Consider the following 25471-nt stretch of genomic DNA (forward strand, 5'->3'; position numbering starts at 1 on the left):
ACAAATGATTTGCCATATCATACAGAGACAATAAGATGGAGATGAAGTTAAATAAATGTGCCCTGCCAACCTCCTCTTACCTTACCACACCTAGTCCATACTCTTCATAGTTCTCTCTGGTAATAACTCTTCCTGGACCAGGCCCTCTATCTAAATTCTTAGAGGCAATTAAGGGGGAAGTAAAAAGCCCTTTCTGAGACTTCTTGGTCTTGATTATATTCATTCAAAATAATCTTCATGCCAATGTGGCACATTTTGGGGAGGCTTATCTGAACCCCTTCAGCACGTCAGGGGTTTATGGCAGTACATTATTTTGAAAATAGAAAACATAATGTTATTTTTCCTTGTTTGTCCATATTTAGTAAGAAACCAAGCAAAGAAAAATTTCACAGATGAAGGAGACCAGCTGTTTAAGACGGGCATCAAGATTCTCCAGCAGTCTAAAAGCCAAAAACAAAAAGCAGAGTAAGTCTTTGTCCAGTTACTTAAGCCAATTTAAATTCCTGGCTGAGAAAAAAAGAGCAATCAAAAAAAATCTAGCTTGTCATTAAAAGCTTATTGGCATAATAAATAAGTTTATTTGCCCTAAGTTTTTGTTTTTAAAAGGATCTATTGATGTTTAAAGTACCCTACAAATCATCAGCCTAAACAGAATTGTATTATAGTCCCTACACTTTAAGTGAAATGCAGAATTAAGGCATTGATCTGAGTATTCAGGCAAAAATATTCTGTTTGGAATTTATTAGGTATTTCTCATGAAATAATATATGTTATTTGAATTAGAGTGGTTGTTTTATAATGCTTTATTCTGCCTCAGTGTTTGTAGAGCACTTTATGGTTTTCAAAGCACTTTCCTGTATGTGATTCCATTTTATCCCCAGAACAGCCTTATGAGTTAAGAAAAACTTCATTTCTCTCCCGCCCCCCACCCCCAGTTAAACAGTTGGGAACAGAGATTCAAGGATGTTAAAATGAGTTAATCACAAATACACAGCTGAGAAAGTAACAAGACTGTGGCCACAGGGTCTCACTCTGTGTTCATCATTCCTCTTTTTTCACTTGTCTACTTTGTTTTAAGAAGAGGCAGAAATGTCTTGTGCCCCCCGTAGAGGGACACAACATGAGGTCACCCCTCAAGTCTCTAATTAAGACCTCCTTGAGATCAAATCCTAGCTCCACCCTTCACTGGCTGTTTTATCCCTGGGCAAGTTACTTAACCTCTTTGTGCTCTGGATAGTACAGATAGATTTCTAGAACAATGCCCTATGCATAGTAAGCAGAAGATAAGCATTTGTTATTTTTATCTCTAACCCTTTAAATGGTAAGTGGCAGAGATGGAGAGAAGAAAACAAATGTATTTTGAAGCATAATAAAAAAAATGGGCTCTGGACCTTCAACAAGGAGACATCTTTTGTTTGCACACAGATTAGGCCTAGCAGCTCTGCGAGAAGCATCCCAGTGCTATGGTAGCCATTCCTACTCAGGATGGCAGCAGAGTCCCTGAATTCTTTCTTAAAGCTCAAAGCTTGTCAGAAGAGCATACGTTATAGAGGATAAAGGGGGCATTCAGCTATGAACAACTTCCATTTATTAAGTCTCTCTTTGTGCTGCTTATTGTTCTGGACATTTATGTGTAGAATATCATTTATTGCTCACAGTGATATTGTGAATCATAATTTGTTATCCCCAAATTACAGAGGTGGAAATGGAAGGTCAAAAATATTCTATAATTCTTCCAAAGTGACAAGAAGAAGGAAGTAAAGGAGTTAGTCACCTCTTTTGGGGAAGTTAAATTATAAGAGCAGAGGAAACCATCCCCTGCCAAACCTGGGTGTCATGCTGAGCATTTCCAGGCTATCATGATGATGATGGGGTTAAATCAGACCCCCAAAATACAATCAAGCCTGCTAGGAAAGTCTGCTCATTCAGATGATCACTGAGTGGATGAGAAGAATAGGAAATTCCCAACCCAGCCCAGCTAGATGAAAGAACAATGGAATTCTGGAAAGGGGCTAGTCCCTGAGATTTCAGATTAGCTCTCCCTATACCAGGTGAACCCTAGATGAAGGATCCACCAGGTATACCCTGTTAAATTCAAGGAAACCCTAGATTCAGACAATGGGACAAAATCACGTTTGGAAGCTCCCAAGTAACTATCCACTTAACCTTGATGGGTACCGTCCTCTTTGGCTTAAAGAATGGGGAGAAAACCCAGCCCTGAAAGCAAACTATCCAGCAGTGCAGGAATCTTCAAAAGACCTAGGTGTCATTCAGTCTCAGGCTATTCTTCCTACTTTATCTTTACTCAAGAGTGCCAGTAAAGCAGCTTTTTTATTTTTTTTAAAGATTTTATTTTTAGGTAATCTCTATATCCAGTGTGGGGCTTGAACTCACAACTCTCAGTCACATGCTCCACTGACTGAGTCAGCCAGGTACTGCAAGAGCAGCTTATTTTTGCAGCAGCATAAAGCTGAGTCACCTGATCCTTCTGAATTGGCAGATAGAGAACTAGAACCAAATCTGCTCATAGCAAGAGACTTCAGGAATTTGTGGGAAAGCTGAATGAAATTCCTCCAGATATCAGGATGGTCTGCTCTTAAGCCACTTACATCCAGTATAGCCATCTCTAAGATTCTGGTCAGAGAAAAGAAAAATGAAAACCCTTACTGACCACAGAGAAATCATTTCTCTCCCATTCATTCCTCAATCCTATGTCCTCCTTGCTCCACCACTTCTTCTATAAGACAGAGGTGCTACTAGTTAGTCTTTTTGGATCATTGACATCCACATCCACATCTTAACCCAATTCATTCATTCGTTCATTCAGCTATAACTTGTTTAACAAGTCAGCACTGTTAGAAGTACAGATGTTAAGTAAGCATATGTCAGGGAGACACAGACTTGTCTACAGGAGTCAAGAAACCTCAGAGACAACCAGGGTTAGCTGTCATTAAGAACTACTCCCCATCATTAAAAAAGATTTGAAGATAAGCTGCTGCCCTACACCAAGTTTCTGACGTGTCCTAGGGATGCCCTTAGTCTCCTCCTTCCCCAGCACACACCTTAGCACCCAATACCAGATCCCTTAGGGATTATCTGGATACCTAACAGACCTTTCTTTTTGCCGGTTTCTCCTGCTTTTTCCCTCTTGAGAATTACAGTCCAGCTCTTAATCCTACCTAATTTACCAAAAACTTTCTTCAGCCCTGGGTCCTGCTTACATTTCCTTGGACTTTCTTGATAAGAGACCGAGGTATCCACCCTTCCCTTAGAATCAAAGATACTTAGACGGATTGGTTTTGCAACCTTTTGCTGCCCCCTGGGATCAGTGAAAGGATATACTACTGGCTCCTGCAGCCCATCTCTGATTTCTCTGCCCTGGTCCAAGTGGAGTGCCCTTCTAATCCCAGCCGGCTGTATGGTTGCAGCAGCAAACCCTGTGACAGAATGACTCCAAGGAGTCTGTGTCCTGATGTCATGCCTATCTCTGAATGCCAGACATTTACATTCATTGACCTTAAGACCTTCTGTCTTATTTGCCTTCTGGTCCCTATGATCTTGGCTTGCTCTGACCATGGTTAATTTCTTGCCTGACCTCCTGGCTCCTTTTTTCCATTAGAGTCTATTTTCTGTATTGCCATCCCAGACCCTAATGCCTGTGTGGCTCTCACGCAGTTCAAGCCCATTCTATTCTGCTCCAGCCACCAAGAGTAAATTATTTTAGCATCAGCATGAATAGGTGGTGCATAAAGTGGAGTCTCCCAATCCTTCTGAGTAGCAATGGTAGATTTGTGTATTTGTTCCTATATTTGAGTCAAGGTCACAAGTAGAAGTTAATGATTTCTGTTCTTCCTGCTACCAAAAAAGAAGTTATAAAAGTAAAAATAAATCCCAAAAGTACTCTGTCTCTGACATAGTTTTGACCTTGCAAGGTTCTCCATTAATACTTGTTATACAGATCAGGCAGGTGATTTCTGAGTGAGACTCAGAAAATGTAATGTCCGGCAATCCTATGGCATCCATATTTATAATCAATAAATTTTCATACCATTTACCCACTAATTACAGGAGAACAATTACCATACTATAAAACTTTAGAATGTATGCAGTAGTCCTAATACTAATACCAACAATAATAGCGAAATTTATTGAGTGCTTATTACGTACCAGGTACTCTGCCAAGCACTTCACATGGATTATCTCACTGAATCTTCCCAGGAAATTTATGAAGTAAGTGCTATTGTTCCCCCACTCCACTGATGAAAGAGGCACACAGAAGTTAAATAACTTGCTTGAAGCTCTCAAACTAATAATGGTGGAGCCAGATTTTGTACCAGGCAGTCAGACTTTAGAGCCCTAACAACCATTGGGTTTTATTTGGTTATTGTTTTTCTACACAGTTGGACTTTGCATGCTTAAGACTATCCTGTGTTTTAGAAAATTATTTCAGAATATAAAGGGACTGTTGTTTTCATAATAGTAGCTTTCAAGATGTGACATTCCAGCTTTGATTATTTTTTATTATATTGCTATATATTTCAGAGATCATTTTGTAAAACAAATATATAATGTGGGTGGCTATGGGGGAGTTCACTATTTTAGGACAAGGGCCTCAATTTTTCATGTCACTTGGTGAATAAGCTTGAACCATGATGTATCCTATATAATTCTCCCTTTCAGCAACTCCAGTATTTGTCAGATATATCTGAAATCATAATCTGAGATCATGTAAGGCTGAAAAAATCCCTACAGATGTCATGGACTTCAGCTCAACTATATTATTAATAGCAATGATAATTTGGTCCTACTTATTAGAGGGAAGTAGTATGAAGGAGGGAGAAAGAAAACGTTTTTGATAATCAAACCTCTACCTTCATATATTTTAAACAGAGCCTACGTATTCTTTGCCAAAGCAGCTGACATGGGAAACTTAAAAGCCATGGAGAAAATGGCTGATGCTTTACTATTTGGAAATTTTGGCATGCAAAATATAACAGCAGCTATCCAATTATATGAGTCCCTGGCTAAAGAAGGATCATATACAGCCCAAAATGTGAGTTTTAAAAGAAAAGTAAGCCTTACATAGCTATATCCTAAAATAACTATAGACAAATAATGTGTGAAAGGAGTTTAGCAATAGTATCCACACTCTGCTGCATGAACCCAGACCTAGAGAAGTTACAGTAGCACTCTAAAATAGTGATGTCAGGGCAGAGATACAGCAAGAGCCCTGGGAAAATTCTTCTAGTTACATGGGTGAGTGTCAGGAATGGAACAGAACTGCTCTCTAATTCAGCTTCCCATTTTAAGATCATGAGTGGATTTTGAAATAATTTGAGAACTCTGAACCCCTAACATAGTTAAATTTTACATAAAATAAATTCACCTATGCAAAAAAACAAAAAGTCCAAAAGTAAATCTATTACTTTTCATGATGTTTGGTTTTTACATTTCAAAAATTTTATAAACTAAATGTTTCCTTTTTTTTTTTTACTAAATGCATTTCATTTTATTCCAAGAATAACACAGAAAATCTGGAAAACAGAAAAACAAACAAACAAGCAAACAAATAAGACAAGCCAACCATTCTGACTCAACTATTGTTAGGATTGCTCTATATCTTTGCTGAGCTTCTTCTTCATGCATCTCTTTTTTTACCTTAATCTAATCACAGTGCAAGTGCATATGTCATATTGTTTCTGGCTACTTTGACTTAATGCTATAGCAAAAGCATGTTTTCGTGTTGTTGGTCTTTTTAATAAAAACATTTCTGATTACAAAATAAATTCATGCTTATTACAAAAAAAAAGTCTGAGAATTCAGAAAGTATAAAGAAGAAAGTAAAAGTTGTCTAAAAGCTTACCTCCCAGAGATCATTTTTGGTATCTCTGGGAGGAAAGTGCAAAAGCTAGACTTTGGAGTCAGAAAGACTTAAGTTCAAAGCCACTTGCTTTTTAGATACCTCCTAAACAAAATCCTTTCCCCTTCTTCTATACGAGAATCCTTTGATATACTCTCTAGTTCTGTTTCCCTCATAATCTAATAGGAGTAAAATGTTAAGTGTGTTCCTAGGTAGCATTGCTACCTAGATTGAAATGACTTCTGATTGACAAACTTCCTTCCTATTGATGCAAACTGTAATGAATTGGAAGTACCTGATGGTGATAGTGATTCTTATGAGAACTTGGACACTATTTGTATGCAATCATTATTTGGGGAATGAGGCTCCTGGCTCCTGCACCCACCTAATGTGGATCTTACCTCCTGGAGTCATCATCTGAGGGACCAAAGACAATGAATGCTGGAGGACTCTGTGAACTGCAGCAAGAACTCCCAGAGGCGAAGACCTGATGCTGCTCTTGGAAACTGTAGTTCCTGTGCTATATCCACCTGAATAGACTGATGGCAACTGTAGCCTGTGCGAGCCTTGTGAGTCTCTGTTTTATTTAGTTGAAAGAGAACCTGGACTGGAAAACTTCTAATGGATGGGACAACCTCTCTATATTTCATCTATAGGGTTAGGATATGATAAAATGCTGGATACTGTGTCCATCTGGTCACAGTTCTATCTCTAATATTTAGCAGAGTGCCTAGGACAAGAAATATATGTTGAATGCTGAATCAATTAATGATGAATGATTTAATGGAATTATTTTTTTTAAGATTTTATTTATCTACTCATGAGACACACAGAGAGGAGAGAGAGAGAGAGAGAGAGAGAGAGAGAGAGAAAGAGAGAAAGAGGGAGAAGCCAGCTCCATGAAGGGAGCCCAACACAGAACTCGATCCTGGGTCTCCAAGATCATGCCCTGGGCCGAAGGCAGTGCTAAACCGCTGAGCCATCCGGGCTGCCCATATTTAATGGAATTATTGTGAGAATTAAAATAATGTGTAAAGGTATTTAATTCCATACCTAAAACTTTTTAAACATTCATTAAAAAGAAAGGATATAAGTATTATTATTATAGAATTTTTCCTATAGCTAGGTAGAATTTTTTTGACAAAAATGAGATCATACTTTAATTGCTATTTCCAAATCTCTTTACTCAAAATATATCATAAATATCTAGCAATGTAAATATATACAGATCAACATCACAATTTTATTTTTTAAGATTTCTTTATTTATTATTTGAGAGAGAGAGAGTGTAGGGGGAGGGGTCGAAAGGGAGAGAGATGGAAAGAATCACAAGTGAACTCCACACCAAGCATGGTGCGCAAAGTCGAAGCTTGATCTCGCCACCCTGAGTTCATGACCTGAGCTGAAATCAAGAGTTGGATCTAGGGGGAAGACGGACAAGATAGTGGAAGAGTAGGGAACTCAACTCATCTGGTCCCCCCTTACGTAGATAACTTTCAAAAACATCCTGAACACCTGCATATTCGACCAGAGAGGTAAAGAACAGCTGGAATACTACAGAGGGAAAAGTTTTCACTTCTAACAAGGATATGGTTGATATTTTTGACTCCCTCACTCATACAGCCACTCTGCAATGGACAAAGTAACTAGAAGGAAGAATTCACCACAAATGAAAGAACCAGAAACAGGACTCTCTGCCACAGTTACAGAATATGGATTTAAATACAATGTCAGAAATTCAATTCAGAAGTACAATTATAAATTTACTGGTGGCTCAGGAAAAAAGCGTAAAGGACTCAAGAGACTTCAACACTGCAGAATTGAGATCTAATCAGGATGAAATTAAAAATAGACTAAATGAGATGCAATCCAAACTGGATGCTCTAACTGCTAGGGCTAATGAAGTGGAAGAGAGAGTGAGTGACATAGAAGACAAGTTGATGGAAAGGAAGGAATCTGAGGAAAAAAAGAGAAAAACAATTAGGAGTCCATGAGGAAAGGCTTAGGGAAATAAACAATAGCCTGAGAAGGAAGAATTTACGTATAACTGGGACTTCAGAAGAGGCTGAGAGAGAGAGAGAGGACCACAAAGTACATTTGAACAATTCAGAGCTGAGTACTTCCCCAGTCTGGGGAAAGAAACAGACATTCAGATCCAAAGGATAGAGAGGACCTCCCCCCGACCCCCCGCCAAAAAAACCAATAAAACCATTCAGCACCTCGACATTTAATAGTGAAACTTGCAAATTCCAAAGATAAAGAGAAATATCTTAAAGCAACTTGAGACAAGAGATTCTTAACTGAAATGGGAAGAAATACCAGATTAACAGCAGACCTCTCCACAGAGACCTGGCAGGCCAGAAAGGGCTGGCATGATATATATGAGAAGAACATGCAGGCAAGAATACTTTATCCAGCAAGGCTGTCATTCAGAATAGAAGGAGAGATAAAGAGCTTCCAAGATAGGCAGAAACTAAAACAATACGTGACCACCAATCCAGCTCTGCCAGAAATATTAAGGGGGAACCCTGTAAAAGAAACAGGGAGCCCAAAGAAATAATGTGCCAAAACAGGGACTGAATGGGTATTACAATGACACTAAGTCCATATCTTTCAATAGTTACTCTGAACGTGAATGGGCTAGATGATCCCATCAAAAGACACAGGGTATCAGACTGGATAAAAAGCAAAACCCATCTGTATGCTGTCTATAAGAAACTCATTTTAGATCTAAGGACACCTCCAGCCTCAAAATGAAGTGGTGAAGAACCATTTACTATTCAAATGGTCCTCAAAAGAAAGCTGGGGTAGCAATCCTCATATCAGATAAATTAGAGTTTATACCAGAGACTGTAGTAAGAGATGAAGAGGGACACTATATCATACTTAAAGGGTCTATCCAACAAGAAGACCTAAAGATTATGAATATTTATATCCCTAATGTGGGAGCTGCCAAGTATATCAATCAATTAACCAGAGTAAAGAGACACTTAGATAATAATATACTAATACTAGGAGACTTCAACACGGACTCTGAGCAAAGGACAAATCTTCCAAGCAGAACATCCCCAAAGAAACAAGGGCCCTAAATGATAAACTGGAACAGATGGATTTCACAGATATTTACAGAACTTTCCATCTGAATACAGCTGAATGCACATTCTTCCCAAGTGCACATGGAACTTTCTCCAGAATAGACCACATACTGGCTCACAAGTCTCAACCAACACCAAAAGATTGGGATTGTCTCCTGCATATTTTCAGACCACAATGCATTGAAACTAGAACTCAGTCACAAGAAGAAATTTGGAAGAAACTCAAACACGTGGAAGTTAAAGAGCATCCTACTAAAAGATGAATGGGTCAACCAGGAAATTAGAGAAGAATTAAAAAGATTCATGAAAATGAAGATACAACCGTTCAAAATCTTTGGGATACAGCAAAAGCAGTCCTAAGAGGGAAATACATCGCAATACAAGCCTCCCTCAAAAACTTGAAAAAACCCTCCAATACATAAGCTAACCTCACACCTAAAGGAACTGGAGAAAGAATAAAAGCCTACACCAAGCAGGAGAAGAGAGAGAATAAAGATTAGAGCAGAACTTAGTGAAATAGAGACCAGAAGAACTGTAGAACAGATCGACAAAACCAAGAGTTGGTTCTTTGAAAAATTGGAAAAAACTCAAATACACAAGCTAACCTCACACCTAAAGGAACTGGAGAAAGAACGACAAATAAAGCCTACACCAAGCAGAAGAGGAGAGTTAATAAAGATTCAAGCAGAATTCAATGAAATAGAGACCAGAAGAAGTGTAGAACAGATCAACAAAACCAGGAGTTGGTTCTTCAAAAGAATTAATAAGATAGATAAACCCCTAGACAACCTTATTAAAAAGAAAAAAGACTCAAATTAATAACATCACAAATGAAAGAGGAGAGATCACAACCAATACCAAGGAAATAAAAATTATTTTAAAAACCTAGTATGAGGGATCCCTGGGTGGCGCAGCAGTTTGGCGCCTGCCTTTGGCCCAGGGCGCGATCCTGGAGACCCGGGATCGAGTCCCACATCGGGCTCCCGGTGCATGGAGCCTGCTTCTCCCTCTGCCTGTGTCTCTGCCTCTCTCTCTCTCTCTGTGACTATCATAAAAAAATAAAAAAATAAAAAAAATTAAAAAGAAAAAACCTAGTATGAGCAACTATATGCCAACAAATTAGGCAATCTAGAAGAAATGGATGCATTTCTGGAAACCCACAAATTACCAAAACGGGAACAGGAAGAAATAGAAAACCTGCACAGGCCAGTAACCAGCAAGGAAATTCAAGCAGTCATCAAAAACCTCCCAAGACACAAAAGTCCAGGGCCAGAGCCAGATGGCTACCCAGGGGAATTCTATCAAACGTTTAAAGAAGAAATAATACCTATTCTACTAAAGCTGTTCTGAAGGATAGAAAGGAACAGAATAGTTCCAAACTCATTTTATAAGGCCAGCATTACCTTGATTCCAAAGCCAGACAAAGACCCCACCGAAAAGGAGAATTACAGACCAATATCCCTGGTGAACATGGATGCAAAAATTCTTCAACAAGATACTAGCCAATAGGACCCAACAGTACATTAAGAAGATGATTCACCATGACCAAGTGGGATTTATCCCCGGCATGCAAGGCTGGTTCAACACTCGTAAAACAATCAACGTGATAGATTGCATCAACAAGTCAAAAAGCAAGAACCATCTGATCCTCTCAATAGATGCAGAGAAAGCATTTGACAAAATACAGCATCCATTCCTGATCAAAACTCTTCGGAGTGTAGGGATAGAGGGAACCTCCCTCAGTATCTTAAAAGCTATCTACGAAAAGCCCACAGCAAGTATAATTCTCAAGGGGGGAAAAACTGAGAGTCTTTCCCCTAAGATCAGGAACACGACAGGGATGTCCACTCTCACCACTGCTATTCAACATAGTACTAGAAGTCCTAGCCTCAGCAATTAGGCAACAGAAAGAAATAAAAGGCATTCAAATTGGCAAAGAAGAAGTCGAACTCTCCCGCTTCACAGATGACATGATACTGCATGCAGAAAAGCCAAAAGACTCCACCCCGAGATTGCTAGAACTCATACAGCAATTCGGCAGTGTGGCAGGATACAAAACCAATGCCCAGAAATCAGTGGCATTTCTATACACTAACAATGAGATCGAGGAAAGAGAAATTAAGGAACCAATCCCTTTTACAATTGCACCCAAAAGCATAAGATACCTAGGAATAAACCTAACCAAGGATGTAAGGGATCTGTACTCTAAAAACTGAGTAGAACACTTCTGAAAGAAATTGAGGAAGACACAAAGAGATGGAAAAACATTCCATGCTCATGGATTGGAAGAATAAATATTGTGAAAATGTCTATGCTACCCAGGGCAATTTACACATTCAATGCAATCCCTATCAAAATACCATGGACTTTCTTCACAGAGTTGGAACAAATAATCTTAAGATTTGTATGGAATCGGAAAAGACCAAGAATCGCCAGGAGAATATTGAAAAAGAAAACCAATGCCGGGGGCATCACGATGCCGGATTTCAAGCTGTATTACAAAGCTGTGATCATTAAGACACTATGGTATGGGCACAAAACCAGACACATGGATCAATGGAACAGAATAGAGAACCCAGAAATGGGCCCTCAACTCTATGGTCAATTAATATTCAACAAAGCAGGAGAGAATATCCACTGGAAAAAGGAAAGTCTCTTCAATAAATCATGTTGGGAACATTGGACAGCCACTTGCAGAAGAATGATGCTGGACCATTCTCTTACACCATACACAAGGATAAACTCAAAATGGTTGAAAGATCTAAGTGCAAGACAAGAATCCACCAAAATCCTAGAGGAGAACACGGGCAACACCCTTTTTGAACTTGGCCACAGCAACTTCTTGCAAGATACATCTATGAAGGTAAAGGAAACAAAAGCAAAAATGAACTGTTGGGACTTAATCAGGATAAAAAGCTTCTGCACAGCAAAAGGAACAGTCCACAAAATTAAAAGACAACCTAAAGAATGGGAGAAGATATTTGCAAATGACATATCAGATAAAGGGCTAGTATCCAAGATCTGTAAAGAACTTATCAAACTCAACACCCAAGAAACAAAAAATCCAATCATGAAATGGACAGAGGACATGAACAGAAATTTCTCCAAACAAGAGCTACACATGGCCAACAAGCACATGAGAAAATGCTCCGCCATCACTTGCCATCAGGGAAATACAAATCAAAACCACAATGAGATCCCACCTCACACCAGTGAGAATAGCGAAAATTAACAAGACAGGAAACAACAAGTGTTGGAGAGGATGTGGAGAAAGGGGAACCCTCTTGTACTGGGAATGCAAACTGGTACTGCCACTCTGGAAAACTATGGAGGTTCCTCAAGAACTTAAAAAATGGGGCTACCCTACGACCCAGCATTGCACTGCTACGTATTTACCACAAAGATACAGATGTAGTGAAATGCCACGAAAACCTGCACCCCAATGTTCATAGCAGCCATTTCCACAGTAGCCAAACTGTGGAAGGAGCCACGATGTCCTTCAACAGATGAATGGGTACGGAAGATGTGGTATATATTTACAATGGAATATTACTCAGCCATTAGAAAGGATGAATACCCACCATTTGCTTTGACTTGGGTGAACCTGAGGGTATTATGCTGAATGAAATAAGTCAATCGGAGAAGGACAAACATCATATGGTTTTACTCATACGTGGAATATAAGAAATAGTGAAAGAGATTATAAGGGAAGAGAGGGGAACTGAGTTGGAAAAATTAGAGAGGGAGACAAACCACAAGAGACTCCTAACCCTGGGAAACAAACAAAAGGTTGCAGAAGGGAGGTGGGTCGGGAGATGGGGTAACAGTGTGATGGGCAGTGAGGAGGGCACTTGATGGGATGAGCATTGGGTGTTATACTATTTGCTGGCAAATCGAACTTCAATAAAAAAAAAAAAACATAGAATGGCTAAACAGATTTAAAACAATAACAATAATATCCAACTATTTTGTCCACTAGGGACTTTAGATATCAGGATACATACAGGCCTAACGTGAGAGAATAAAAAATATATATATTCCATGCAAATTGTACAAAAAGCGAGATAGGACCATAATTATATGAGACAAAATAAGACTTTAAGTCAGAAAATGTCACAGGAGACAATGAAGGACATTATATGATAATAGGGTCAATTCAGCAGGAAGAGATAATGATTTTAAATATATATGCATCTAACAGTAGAGCACCCAAACATATGAAGCAATCACTGACAGAACTGAAAGGAAGAATAGTAACACAATAATAGTAGGATATTTTAATGCCCCATTTTAAATAATGGATAGAAGTTCAATGAAGAAATAGAGGAGTTGAACAGCACCATAGACTAAATGGACCTAACACACATAGAGAACATTCTAGCCAACCTTAGCAAAACGCATATTCTTTTTAAGGACATATAGAACATTTTCCAAGATAGACCATATGTTAAGTCACAAAACAAGTATTAATATTTTTAAGAAGATTAAAATCCATACCAAGTATCTTTTCTAAACACAGTGGAATGAAACTAGAAATCAATAGCAAAAAGAACACTGGAAAATTCACAAATACGTGGAAATGAAGCATCATACTCTTGAACTATCAATGGGTCAAGGAAGAAATCACAAGGAAATTTGGAAAATATCTGGAAGCAAATGAAAATTAAAATGCAACATATCAAAACCTATGAGATGCAGCAAAAGCAGTACTATGAGGAAGGTTTTAGAGGTACCTGGGTGTACTAAAAAAGAAAGATCTGGGATCCCTGGGTGGCTCAGCGGTTGAGCACCTGCCTTCCGCCCATGGCGTGATCCTGGAGACCCAGGATCGAGTCCCACGTCGGGCTCCCTGCATGGAGCCTGCTTCTCTCTCTGTGTGTCTCTCATGAATAAATAAATGAAATCTTAAATAAAACAAAACTGTCTTTTAAAAAAATAAAAATAAAAAAGATCAACAACCTAACTTTACATCTCAAAACAACAGAAAAAAAAAAGATGAACAAACTAAACCTAAGGTTAATGGAAGGAAAGATATAAAGATTAAAGGAAAACAAACAAAATAAAGAATAGAAAAACAAATCTATTGAAACAAATCTGAGGGGACTCAGCAGTTAAGCGCCTGCCTTCGTGATCCTGGAGCCCCGGAATCGAGTCCCATGTCGGGCTCCGGCATGGATCCTGCTTCTGCTTCTGCCGGTGTCTCTGCCTCTCTTTCTCTCTGCGTCTCTCATGAATAAATAAAATCTAAGAAAGAAAGAAAGAAAGAAAGAAAGAAAGAAAGAAAGAAAGAAAGAAAGAAAGAAAGAAAGAAGAAGAAAGAAGAAAGAAAGAAAGAAAGAAAGAAAGAAAGAAAGAAAGAAAGAAAAGAAAGAAAGAAAGAAAGAAAAGAAAGAAAGAAAAGAAAGAAAGAGAAAGAAGAAAAACAAATCTAAACAAATGCCACTACATGGATGAACTTTTAGGAGGTCATTATACTAAGGTGAAATAGGCCGGTCACAAAAAGATGAAAGCTAATTCAACTCATTTATACGAGGTCCCTAAAATAGTTAAATTCAGAAACAGAAAATAAAATGAAGGTTGCTAAGGGCTAGGAAGAGGGAGAAAAGAGGAAGTGTTTAATGCCTTAGGGCTTCAGATTTGTAAGATTAAAAATTCTGGAGATGTTGCACAACAATGCACATATAGTTAGCACTATTCTACGGTACACTAAAAAGGCTTAAGATGGTGAATTTTAGTTACATGTCTCAATTTTTTTAAAAAGTGGAAGTCTCCCTTCATTGTCAAACTCCCATGCCTGATAATAGTTCAATATATGTGTCTTTCCAAACCACTTTCTAACCGTTCATATACATATATGTGTAGTTTTTTTTAAAAGCCCATTCCTTACTGATTTGGAATTCCTTTGTTACAACATGCTGAATTTTCTTATATTCATGGACCTAAATCCAGATCTTCTAGTTCCTTGTCTTCATCTATTTTTTTTAAAGATTTTATTTATTTATTTAAGAGAGAGAGAGAAAGAGAAAAGGAGCACAAGAGGGGAGCGGGACAGAAGGAGAGGGAGAAGCAGGCTCCCAGCTGAGCAAGAAGCCTGATGGGGGCTCGATCCTACAACCCCAGGATCAAGAGTTGAGCCAAAGGCATATGTTTAACCAACTGAACCACCCGGGCGCTCCTAGTTCCTTGGTTTTTACTGAACTATTTTTATAATAATGAAAAGATGTTATTTGCATTTTTCATCATGTTGACATTTGCAATCAATGATGCAAAGCAATGCTAAGTAAAACTGCTGGCATGTTAGCATGAACTAATGAAGTGCACCAAACTGTCATTTATACTGTTATTGTATTCTTCATACCACACACTCACAGAAAAACTAAAAATGCTAATATCGCTTAAGAATATCCTTGATTTTTTTTTTAAAAAAAGAATGCCCTTGATGAAGCAGTAAAAGCATTATTTTTGTAAGTCTCAACTCTTAAATACATGTCTTTTTATATTCTGTATAAGAAGATGGAAAGTAGGCATAAAGCATTTCCAATAGTGGCATATGTTGTTTGTTTAAAGGAAATGCTTGAAATGCTTGTTTGAGTTCCAAGCTGAAATAGTTTTTTCATAGAACACCATCCTTACTTGAAGGAACAATGGATCAGCTATGTTCATTTAGATTGGCAGACATTTTCTTGAAAATGGACAGTAAGCCTGTCACTTCAATAAAAACTATTGAAAGTATTGTCTCCAAAGACAACTTCAAGCTTTTAAGCAAAAATTAGAATTTTGGAATTCTAGCTTATATCCGCTACCATGTATATCTTATGTCTGCTTGACACTCTAATACTTAGTTTCATGATGATCGTATTAAATGTTGTTTTGATATTGTGTAATGCAATGTGTCAAATTTGGAAGACTTGCATAACTTAGTGAACTGATATTTTCTAAATAACCAATGCATGATGTTATAAAATCCTGTTTAGGTAAAAAACATTCCATTCAAAATGCAAGATAGACCAGTTGATTTTAATGTAACAGAATAAGAAAAGTTCATTATATGATTTCAGATTCCATACTACAATTAACCTTTAAGAAGTTATCACTGTTGAGCTTTGGTGTAGAACCAAAGAAGAATATCTACAATTATCTGAAAAGGTTGTTAAAATATTCTTACCTTTTCTAGGTTTATTTTCTTTTGTTATTTCATTTTTTCTTTTAGCTTTTTGAGATATGTGTTTAATTTTCTTATTTATTAAAACATTTAAAGCTGTATATTTTTAAAAAACACTTAAAGCTGTATATTTTCCTCTACATGAGGCTTTAGCCATATTCCTTAACTTTTATATATAGTGCTGTCACTGAGTTCCTAATATGTCATTCCAGTTTCTATTTTATCTTTGCTATTTGCTAAAAATTAGAAAACTCTTGAAATTTTTATAGTTAAATTTTGAGCTTTTTGTCAGTAATTTTCAGTTTCACTGCTTCTAGTCAAAGAAAGTATTATCATTTCTATTTTTGAAAGTAAATTAACTATTTTCTGTGTGATAATTTTTTGAAAATAATTAAATTTTTTGCTTTTTAATTTTTTGGGAATGATCTTCCATGTAAAATCTTGTATTTAGATGTGGTCAGAGTATGGTGTTTTATTTTGGTTTGTTTTTACCTGCCCAGATGCTCTTTTTGAAATCACTTTCCTTCTTTTCTCAGTTCAAAGGGGCTCCTTATCACTTTCTGAATCTAGAGCGTAATGATACAGGCTCAACCAATCATTGGATTCAGTGATCGATTTGCGGGGGGGGGGGGGGGGGGGGATCTTGTGATCTAACCCAACACTTTTGCTGAAATCACTGGGAAAGAAACTGGCTTCTTTTAGAGGGACTTCCATATTTAAGAGATAAAGATACCTAGGTTTGTTGGTGATTGTTTTTGCCTCCATGATGTCAAACCACTCAAAATAAAACCATCATAGAAAAAAACAAAACAAAGAGAAAGAATGTCTTGATGTCTTCATTCTGGCCTCTGGATCCAGATTATCTAAAGGCAGATACCACTTCACAGTTAAATGAGCCAATAATTTGCACTTTTGCTTAAGCCAGGTTGGTTGTATTTTCTGTACTTGAAATTCAGAGAATCCTAACCAATATAAGTGGACATCTCTGCTGATGGGAGGGAAGTTCATTAAGTTAGCAGATACACAGTAAATCAAAATTAATCTATATAGTAGTTGCTGCCTTAGTACTTAATTGTTTAAACTGTATGGTAATTTGGTGCTTAACAAATCAATTCCTTCTTGTGCCAGTTTCTGCCTTGTAGACACTGAGGGCAGCTATTTGATACCTTGTGCTCTCTCCCACAAAGATTCTCTATTTTGCCTTCCTCATGTGACATATTCATCATCTTGTATGTTCTCTGAATTTGGTCTACATCATGGATGCCGTATTTGTCATAGCCCTGTTGAAGCAAAGTAGTTACAAGTTTCTAAAAAAAAAAAAAAAAAAGGAGATATCCCAAAGTTGATGAAATGCATTACTTTTTGTTACTAAATTATATGCAAAAGGAATGGCTGTCACAAGCCAAGTTATCCCACTTAATGCAGGAGAAATTGCCAAATTCCTAGGAATAGATGAAAAACTAATGAATAATGAGAAACTGTTGGAACCAATTTATTTATCACAAAAGATTATTATGACTAAGGTGTTGAACATCAAACATTGTCAGGAAACTTCTTGCTAACTTTGAAGTAAACTTTCAGCTACATGTGATTTGATTGAAGAAAAAGAAGTATAAATTTAGTCAAATTGGAAAGCAGCAGGATTAAGAGTTTAGAATGAGTAAGTAGTTTAGAAGAAATCCTGGAAGTCATCGAGGAATATTCCCTGAGGAAATGTTGCACTACTGACATTCTTAATGGTATGGAGAATGATATGCTGAAAGACAGTCATCAAGGAAGTTTTCTAAGTTGAAAACAGATTCATTTAAATCTGAATGAGAAGAATTTTGGAACACCTAAATTTATTTAACTTTTATTTACTTTTTTGTGTAATTAAAGAATGACATAATAGAAATCTCTGTCTAAAATGTCTAAAACAACTAATAAGAGTAAAACAAAAAACCTAATAAGAAAACATTTTTAAACTTTAATTGACATCATTTATATAATTATATAACTTACAGTCAGTGGTGTCTTATAATGGATAAAATATAGATTATCATCTCTACCACATTTTTCAGATTTCTTAATCTAGCAAGCCTATAAAATAGAGCTTGCTTAATACAGATTGTTCTTAGTGAACTAATGCTGCTTGACAAATAGTACTGCTTCATTTTATGGGATTTTCAAAAACAAATATTTTGAAAATATGATGGGGAATCTTACCATAAAATCACCAGCACATGTGTGATTTGCAGAATTTTACATCCTCCAAGCCTTATGGCTTCTTTACTGCCCTCTTTATTTACTTAAAATCACTGACAAGTTGGCAATGACATAATTTATAAATTCTCTCAGTACCCAGGGATGTACCTGGATTGGGCCAAGAAATTTGAACTCACTCCAAATGGATGTTGCTGCACTCTGCTTCAGGTGCTTCTAACAAGTGCATCCTATCCTTTTAATTCTCAATATAAGTATCCTTGTTCCCATTACTATGGCTATGTAACAAATTATCCCAAAACCTAGTGGCATAAAACAACCATTTATTATACTAAGAGTTCTGTGGGCCAAGAATCTGGTCAAAGTAAAATGGGCATGTTTTGTCTCTGATCCACAGTATGGGGGCCTTAGTTGGAAGACTCAAAGGCTGGGGGATAGAATCACCTAAAGGCTTATTCATATATACGTTTGGCAGTTAACGCTAGATATTGGTTGAGACCTTAGCTGAGGCTGATGGCCAGACCACCTACATGTGGCCTCTCCTGTTGTATAGGCTTCCTCACAGCATTGTGGCTCAGTTCCAAGAATTAGCATCCTGAAAGAGCTAGGCAGAGCTGTATCCTTTCAATGACTTACCCTTGGAAGTGTAGTATTACTTCTACCAAACTTTATTGTTTGAAATAGTCAAGAATCTCCCTTAGGTAGTGGAGGGGAATTAGACTCCAGTTTTTTATTATGTTGGTTAGGGTGCTGAACTAGCATATGGGACTAGAAATATTGTTGTGGCCATTTTAAAAAAAGATTTTGTTTATTTATTTAATGGGATAGGGGCAGAGGAAGAGGAGAGAGAGAATTCCAAGCCCATTTGGGGCTCCACCTCAGGAGCCACTCTGAAACCAAGAGTGGGACATATAACTGACTATGCCACCCAGACACCCCTGCTGTGGCCATTTTTAAGAAAAAATTGCCACAGTTCTTGACAAAAGACAGAAGACATATCCTATTTCCTCTTAGTTATTAATCATTATTAATTAATGAATTTAGGTATGTTTGAGGTATTTCAGTCCATTGTGGTAATTATTCATTTTAGTGCTCAATTTTTCCATCCTTAGTGAGTAGGAATCTATTTTGAGTTTGCTCAGTTCTTTGGTCATAACCATAGTGTTTTCTGACAGCTTTCTTGCTATCATATTGTACGATATGATACCTTGATATTGATATGATGCTTTGTATGAGAAAATGTTTCAAGGGCATCTTATACATTTTTTGTCCCACACCCAGAATTTGATATTTTCCAAGGATACTGGTTTCTTTTCAGTTTGAGAGGGTTTTTGTTTTTAGTTTTAAACACAATTCCTTTTGGGGGTGTGAATTGAGAAATAAATGTAAATTTTAATATATTGAGAAGTGTATGCATATTAAAAATTAAAATTCTTTTTTTTAAAGATTTTATTTATTTATTCATGAGAGACACAGAGAGAGAGAGAGAGGCAGAGACACAGGCAGAGGGAGAAGCAGGCTCCACGCAGGGAGCCCAATGTGGGACTCGATCCGGAACTCCAGAATCACGCCCTGGGCCTAAGGCAGGTGCTAAACCACTGAGCCACCCAGGTGTCCCTAAAAATTAAAATTCTAATACTTCTGAAGGTTTAAAATATAAACATCAATGCTCTGCTCCTCTCCAGGCCACTCCTTATTCTCTTAATAAACAACCACTTTTGTTTCAGCTATTTTCTTCTGATAACTCACCACCATTATGATTCTTGATAAATTGCTACTGCTTGCTGTCAATTTTTATACTTCACACATTATCTGTAGATTTGCTATATTTTGCTGTATTATAGATGATGCTTTAGGTCATTTACATTACTTTCTCACTTTAGGTCATTTACATTACTTTCTCACTTTTTCTCCTTGCACCTCTTATTGACAGAATCACACTATTTTTTGCCAGAATATAAATGTAGGGAGCACCTGGATGGCTCAGTTCATTAAGTGTCTGCCTTCAGCTCAGGTGATGATCTCAGGGTCCTGAGATTGAGCTCTGCATCAGGCTCCCTGCTCAGTGGGGAGTCTGCTTCTCCCTCTCCGTATGACTCTCCCCTGGCTCATTGCTCTCTCTCTCAAATTTATATACATATATAAAATTGATATATATAATATATATATTTATGAACATAATTGTGAAAGTCTGCTCTGGCGTTTCTAATATTTTCAAGGTTCTACTCACTATAATTACCATTTACAGAAGTTCATTACATACTCTTATGTATATCACTGATAATATACTTTTCTATACTTTATGTTAAAAACAATCTAGTCTTAGCCATTCATCTTAATAGTTGATGAAATATTTGAAGAGCACAGGGTCATAGGCAGAATCCTGGGGCAGATTGCCAGAGACTTGCTTTCACCTTGGCATCAACCCATTAGTCTACTCTTTATTTACTATCATCAAAGCCCACATTTCTGTTTTTTTCATCTAGTTCATGAGAACATCCTGCAAGGCTTTGTTAAATGTCTCCCTAAAATAAAGATACAAAAAATCTGATAGTTCAAACAGAAAATGAATAATTTCTTAAACTTCTTATTATAATTTCAAGGTCAAAGAACTGTGTCATTTTTTTTTTAATTAGGGAACTGACTGCATAGTTTAGTTCCCAAAAGCATAATAATTCTAATATGTGGTTTATAAATTTAATCCATAAATTGAAAAAAAAATCTTCTATAATTTGACTACTTCCTCTTTAACCTCAAAAGCTCCCTTTTATGGAAAGTTGACCATAAAGGCTGTTATTACAAATGGAAGGTATCTAGAATCCTGCTACTCATCTAATCCTTGTAGTTTATATTTAAAATGACTAAATTGGCTCCTTTTAAGGATCTCTTTAGTCAATATTAGATTTTTTTTCTTGCAACTCTTAGCAATTTTTGATTCTTCTCAACTTAGAAACTGGTTTATTTATATAGAAACTTTGACAGCAAACAAATATACTGACCTTTATATAAGAAAATGAAGAAACTCCTCTATTCAGTTGAGCTTCTATTTTAAGATACTTTCATCAAAAGTGTATGATTTTGTGTACAGCTTATCACATGTTTGGCCTGATTCTACTGAAGAAATTTGTGAGTTGCGGATTGTGCAAGAGTTAATTTTCCATCCTGTGACTGGGGAGGGAAGCCCTGTCTGTATAAAGCTCATTCTAGCAAGTAAGCACTGAAACCCTGATTTTAGCAGCTTTAAAAAACAGCCCCAAAGGCATGTTCCCTCTTTCTTTTCACCAAAAAATAACACTAGGTGATTTTGAATTAATTCTCTGGAGGGCTCAACTTCCTTCCTTCCTTTCTTCTTTCGTTCTTTCCTTCCTTCCTTCCTTCCTTCCTTCCTTCCTTCCTTCCTTCCTTCCAACACTAAAGGAGGACAAAAGATGTTATGAGCTTTCATGTAGTAAATATGCTGAGTACAGTCAGTGTTGTCCTACTATTTCTTTACACTTGGATGTTGTCACCTAACAACTTAACAATAAGCAGTTTTAAGCATTTGACCTTTCTTTGGAGATATAGCTGAGATGAAATGAGATAGATATACAATGGTTCAAGCTTAATCTAGAAAAAAATGCTTAAGTCAAAAGAGAAGCTGTATAATAGTGATGACATCCACGACACTTCCAGTGATTCTTAAAGGTCAAGCTCTGCAAGTTGGATTTGTTTATAAGACTTGATTCTGAGCTCAACCATTGTGCCATGGTTTGTAAGAAACTGCTATAATAGCCAGAATTTGAATGGAATGAGTTTAGCATAGAGGATATTTTATTATATTTCAAAGCAAATTGCTCAAGTTCCATAAAAACAATTTAAAAGTTAAATATTCCTTTTACTTTTTATATAGGAAATTATATTAAAAGATTAAGCATTTTTCCTTTAATTATTGAACAAGGCTGGAAAGTATCTGAGATCATTATTTTAGCTCAAATTGCATACCAAGTAAAAGTAATCAACCTTACTGAATAGCTCAGATCCGATCTGTACCCTTTAATACAAAAAAGAGCATTAACATCACGATGAAATGCTTTACACAGGTAATCCTAAAATTATCAAAGTGATTATTAGGTTGATACTAAAAATTATTTTTTTCAGTAAAGCAGCACAGTGCTAATAACTACAGTCCCTCTACAGAACACCTCTATAATTCATATCCAAAATAAAATAAAAATATGAGGAATCTTTGCCATTGAGATAGAATTATTCTAGAATTACCAAGCATGAGAAAAACATGCAGTCACTCATATTCTCCTTAATATATCAATTAAAGTTATTTTTATATAATATAATGGATTTTCTTATAACTTACAGTACAGTTTTTTAAAAGACTTATTTATTTATTCATGAGAGACGCAGAGAGAGAGGCAGAGACATAGGCAGAGGGAGAAGCAGGCTTCACGCAGGAAGCTGGATGTGGGACTCAATTCTGGGACTACGGGATCTCACAAACTGAGCCAAATGCAGATGCTCAACTGCTGAGCCACCCAGGTGTCCCACTTACAGTACAATTTTTTGAACTGTATAACTAAGGAAATATATGCATCTGAGCTAAATGATTTTTCTGATATTAAAGTAATACATATCCATGAGCAGAAAATTTAGAGAAAAAAACCCAGTGAAGTATTTTTTAAAACGAAAAGTTGCAAATAACACCACCACTTAATTAAGAGAGAATCACAATTAAATCAAATTTTTAAAAAATATTTTATTTATTGATTCAAGAGAGAGGGTGCACACGGGACAGAAAGAGAGAGAGCATAATTGGAAGAGAGAGGGAGAAGCAGGCTCTGCGCTGAGCAGGGAGCTCAAAGGGGGCCAGATCCCAGGATCCTGGGCTGAAGGCAGACGTTTAAACTACTAAGCCAGAGGCAGGCAAGATGGCAGAAGAACAGGGTCCCCAAGTCACCTGTCCCCACCAACTTACCTAGATAACTTTCAAATCATCCTGAAAACAAGGATTCGGCCTGAGATTTAAAGAGAGAACAGCTGGAACGCTACAGAGAAGAGTCTGCGCTTCTATCAAGGTAGGAAGATGGAAAAAAATAAAATGAAAAAGCATCCAAGGGGGAGGGGCCCCGTGAGGAGCTGGGCTAAGGCTGGGCTGCGAGAGCCCCCAGGACAGGAAAGCCCAGTCCGACAGGAAAGCCCAGTCCTGGAGAAGCAGGAGCTGCACCAATCTTCCCGGACGGAAAGGCGCTCCTAGGGAGCTAGGGCAGGATCCCAGAAGGGGCAGTGGAGCCCCCAGGTTCCAGGGGTCACTAACAGAGGAACTGCGCCCCCGGGGGAGCACGCCACACCCCATGGCCGAGCTCCCTAAAGGGCTGGAGGGCACGCCCGATGGGGCCTTGGGAGCAGCTCCGGCGGAGGCTCCGCATGGAGGGGGCTGCGTGGCCCTGGGAGCGCGATTCCAGCGGTGCAGGCCCTGGAGCCCAGGGCGCCAGGGGACACAGCCCAGAATCTGGTGCTCCCCTTGGGACAGGCGGAGGCCAAGAAGGCACAGGACAGCGAGGACTCTCCTGCCTCCGGGAGGCACCAAGCTGTCCAGATCAGCATGCCCCGCCCCAGAGCATCCAGGCCCCTACAGACTGGAAGACTGCAGTAATTACTGCTGGAGCTGACTTCAGGGCTGGAGAGCTGGCCGCTGCCCACTATTGTTGTTCCTCCTGATGTCGCCTTGTGCCTGGGACTGAGCGGAGTCATCAGGAAGTAGGAGCCTCACAGGATAAACAGATCCCACTCAACCGTGCACCTGGCAGGTGGCCGGGCAGCGCCCCCAAGGTGCACACACCTGAGAATCAGCAGAGCAGGCCCCTCACCCAAAAGACCAGCTGGAAGGACAGGGGAAGAGCAAGTTCTTAACCAAGCACCGCTGGAAAGCTCTAGGGGAAGTCGAGGGACTTACAGTATATAGAATCAGAGGATACTCCTCCTTATTTTTTGTTTTTTGTTTGTTTGTCTCCACCCCTTATTTCCCCTTTTCCTTCCTTTTTCCAGTACAACTTGTTTTTAGCCACTCTGCACTGAGCAAAATGACTAGAAGGAAGAACTCACCACAAAAGAAAGAATCAGAAACGGTACTCTCTCCCACAGAGTTACAGAATTTGGATTCCAATTCGATGTCAGAAAGCCAATTCAGAAGCACAATTATAAAGCTACTGGTGGCTCTGGAAAAAAAGCATAAAGGAATCAAAAGACTTCATGACTGCATAATTTAGATCTAATCAGGCTGAAATTATATATCACTTAAATGAGATGCAATCCAAACTGGAGGTCCTAACAACAAGGGTTAATGAGGTAGAAGAACCAGCGAGTGACATAGAAGACAAGTTGATGGCAAGGATGGAAGCTGAGGAAAAAGAAAAACAAAAGATCATGAGGAAAGGTTAAGGGAAATACATGACAGCCTCAGAAGGAAAAATCTATGTTTAATTGGGGTTCCAGAAGGTGCCAAAAGGGACAGAGGACCAGAAAGTGTATTTGAACAAATAATAGCTAAGAACTTCCCTAACTTGGGGAGGGAAACAGGCATTCAGATTCAGGAGATAGAGAGATTCCCCCCTCCCAAAATCAATAAAAACCATTCAACACCCCGACATCTAATAGTGAAACTTGCAAGTTCCAAAGATAAAGAGAAGATCCTTAAAGCAGCAAGAACAAGAAATTCCTAACCTTTATGGGAAGAAGTATTAGGTTAACAGCAGACCTCTCCACAGACACCTGGCAGGCGAGAAAGGGCTGACAGGAATATTCAGGGTCCTACATGAGAAGAACCTGCAGCCAAGAATACTCTATCCAGCAAGGCTCTCATTCAGAATAGAAGGAGAGATAAAGAGCTTCCAAGATAGGCAGAAACTAAAAAAATATGTGACCACCAAACCAGCTCTGCAAGAAATATTAAGGGGGATTCTGTAAAAGAAAGAGGAAGTCCAAGAAAACAATCCATAAAACAGGGACTGAATAGGTATTATGATGACACTAAATTCCTATCTTCAATAGTAACTTTGAATGTGAATGGGCTTAACGATCCCATCAAAAGGCACAGGGTTTCAGACTGGATAAAAAAGCAAGACCCATCTATTTGCTGTCTAGAAGAGACTCATTTTAGACCTA

General features: G+C 38.0%; 1 protein-coding gene across 9 annotated transcripts in view; it reads left to right on the plus strand.

The window, feature by feature from the left end:
* Positions 1–25471, plus strand: part of SEL1L2 (SEL1L2 adaptor subunit of ERAD E3 ligase) — a 133955-nt gene that overhangs the window by 57333 nt on the left and 51151 nt on the right. For all 9 annotated transcript variants that reach the window (XR_005377536.1, XR_005377535.1, XR_005377533.1 and 6 more), the window contains exons 4-5: positions 363–465; positions 4891–5053. Coding sequence is in view for 5 of the 9 variants with exons in the window: in XM_038571573.1 (XP_038427501.1) it covers positions 363–465; positions 4891–5053 (266 nt within the window). In the remaining 4 variants the exon portion in view is untranslated. The remainder of the gene's footprint in view (positions 1–362; positions 466–4890; positions 5054–25471) is intronic.

This window comes from Canis lupus, chromosome 24, assembly GCF_011100685.1.
Source record: "Canis lupus familiaris isolate Mischka breed German Shepherd chromosome 24, alternate assembly UU_Cfam_GSD_1.0, whole genome shotgun sequence".
Lineage (NCBI taxonomy): Eukaryota > Metazoa > Chordata > Mammalia > Carnivora > Canidae > Canis > Canis lupus.